Genomic DNA, 2007 nt, shown 5'->3' with positions numbered 1-2007 from the left:
TCTTCCAACCCAAACAGTTCTGATTCTATGACTTGTCCCCATCACACACAGGCGGCTCGACACCTTGCTCTGACTGCCAGGTCGCTTTTGTCAACCTCAAGTGTGACTCATCCAAGAAGGGGAAGGGCCGCCGGGCTCGCAACTCGTCCAACAAGGAGGTGACACGCATCACGCTGGAGTTCGAGGCAGAGATCAAGCCAGAGGAGATCACAGGTGGGCAGGAGTGGTGGGACTAGGGGGACAGTGTTGGGGCCAGGGGGATGAGGGTGGGACCAGAGAGATGGCGGTGGGGCCAGGGGGATGGTGGTGTGACTAGAGGGAGGGCGGTGTGACCACAGGGATGGTGCCATCCCCATGCAGTAGGGAGAGCTGAACGAGTCCTCATCCCTCACTGGACTGGGATGTGCTGGGGCAGCACCTGGGGGACAGTTTTAATCCCGCGGGGTTCCACTCTCCACCCCTCCCTTCATCCTGCACCCCCCTTCCCCCCTGCGCCCCCAGCCAGCTGCAACCTGCACTGCCTGCGACAGAGAGTGGAGAAAAAGCTGAAGTCTGCCATCAAAGCTCTGAAGAAGTCCATCAACCAGGAGCGGTTCCTGCTGCGCTTCGCGGGCATGGAGTACGAGGTGGCGCGGAAGCTGAGCGTGGCCCCCGAGAGGCAGGAGGGCTGGGGGGCCCCGGGGCAGCAGCGCCTGGGCACCAAGTGTGGTAAGGAGCACCCTGGGGTGGGTGGGGCCCTGACGCTGGTGACACCCCCACCCCCTCATCGGGGACCCGGTTGGGTGGGGACCCGGCGGTGCTGGGGCACCGCTTGGACGCCGTGGTCCTAAAGGTCTCTTCCAACGGGAAGGATTGTGTGTGTGTTTGACTGTGTGACCCCTGACGTGCCCCTGGCTCTCAGTCAGCTGCTCGCAGGGGACCTATTACCACGGCCAGACAGAGCAGTGTGTCCCCTGCCCCCCCGGCACCTACCAGGAGAAGGAAGGGCAGCTCTCCTGCGACCTGTGTCCCCGTGGTGATGCTTTCGGACCCGTGGGAGCCACCAACATCACCGGCTGCACAGGTGAGGGGCACAGAGAGAGGTTGGGAGGGGCACTTGGGGGATGTCCAGGGCTGCAACCTCAACCACCAGCCCCCATCTCGAAGAGTGGAAAGCCTTGAGTGTCCCCAGGACATGCAGAAGTTGATAGGATGAGAGGAAATGGCCTCAGGTTGCCCCAGGGGAGGTTGAGGTTGGCCCTGAGGAACAATTTCTTGCCCTGGAGGGTTGCCCAGGGCTGTGCCAGGCTGCCCAGGGCAGTGGTGGAGTCCCCACCCCTGGAGGGGTTTCCAAGACATGGAGATGTGGTGTGAGGGACACGAGTCAGTGAGGACCTGGCAATGCTGGGTTAATGGTTGGCCTCCAAAATCTATAAGGTCTTTTCCAACCAAAACGATTCTGCGACTGTATTCTATGAAGTTTCTCTTAAAGCTGGGGAAGGACTGCTTAGCAGGTCCTGTTGTGAGAGGACAAGGGGTGATGGTTTGCAACTAAAAAGGGGAGATTTAGACTAGAGAGCAGGAAGAAATTGTTGCTGCTGAGGGTGTTGAGCCCCTGGCCCAGGCTGCCCAGAGAGGTGGTCGCTGCCCCATCCCTGGAACCATCCCAGGGGAGGTTGGCTGGGGCTCTGAGCACCCTGCTCTAGCTGGGGATGTCCCTGCTCAGGGCAGGGGGGTTGCACTAGATGAGCTTGAAAGGTCCCTTCCCACCCAAATCCATCTGGGATTCCATGTTGGGCATTATTCACTTAGAAGGGACTCTGGGAAGGGCAGCGCTGGCTCTGGGCACATGGATGCTGTCAGTCTGGGGGTTGAGGAGCTGGGCATGGGGCAGGAGAGCCCTGGGGTGCCAGGACTGAGCGCTGCCTGTGCCCACAGGTCAGTGTCCCCCCGGGCAGCACTCAGCTGATGGCTTCAAGCCCTGCCAGCCGTGTCCCCGTGGCTCCTACCAGCCCGAGGTGGGACGGG

At 61.2% G+C, this 2007-nt stretch overlaps 1 protein-coding gene across 1 annotated transcript in view; it reads left to right on the top strand.

The window, feature by feature from the left end:
• Positions 1 to 51: 51 nt before the first annotated feature.
• SCUBE2 (signal peptide, CUB domain, EGF-like 2) overlaps positions 52 to 2007 on the top strand; it is a gene marked incomplete at its 5' end in the record, with an annotated part of 4423 nt that continues 2467 nt past the window's right edge. Inside the window, 4 exons of the mRNA XM_008940658.1 lie at positions 52 to 213; positions 502 to 708; positions 902 to 1063; positions 1918 to 2004. Of these exons, the coding sequence (XP_008938906.1) occupies positions 52 to 213; positions 502 to 708; positions 902 to 1063; positions 1918 to 2004 (618 nt within the window). The remainder of the gene's footprint in view (positions 214 to 501; positions 709 to 901; positions 1064 to 1917; positions 2005 to 2007) is intronic.

This window comes from Merops nubicus, unplaced genomic scaffold, assembly GCF_000691845.1.
Source record: "Merops nubicus isolate BGI_N331 unplaced genomic scaffold, ASM69184v1 scaffold42195, whole genome shotgun sequence".
NCBI classification, from domain to species: domain Eukaryota; kingdom Metazoa; phylum Chordata; class Aves; order Coraciiformes; family Meropidae; genus Merops; species Merops nubicus.
This window is presented reverse-complemented; position numbering and strand designations above follow the sequence as displayed.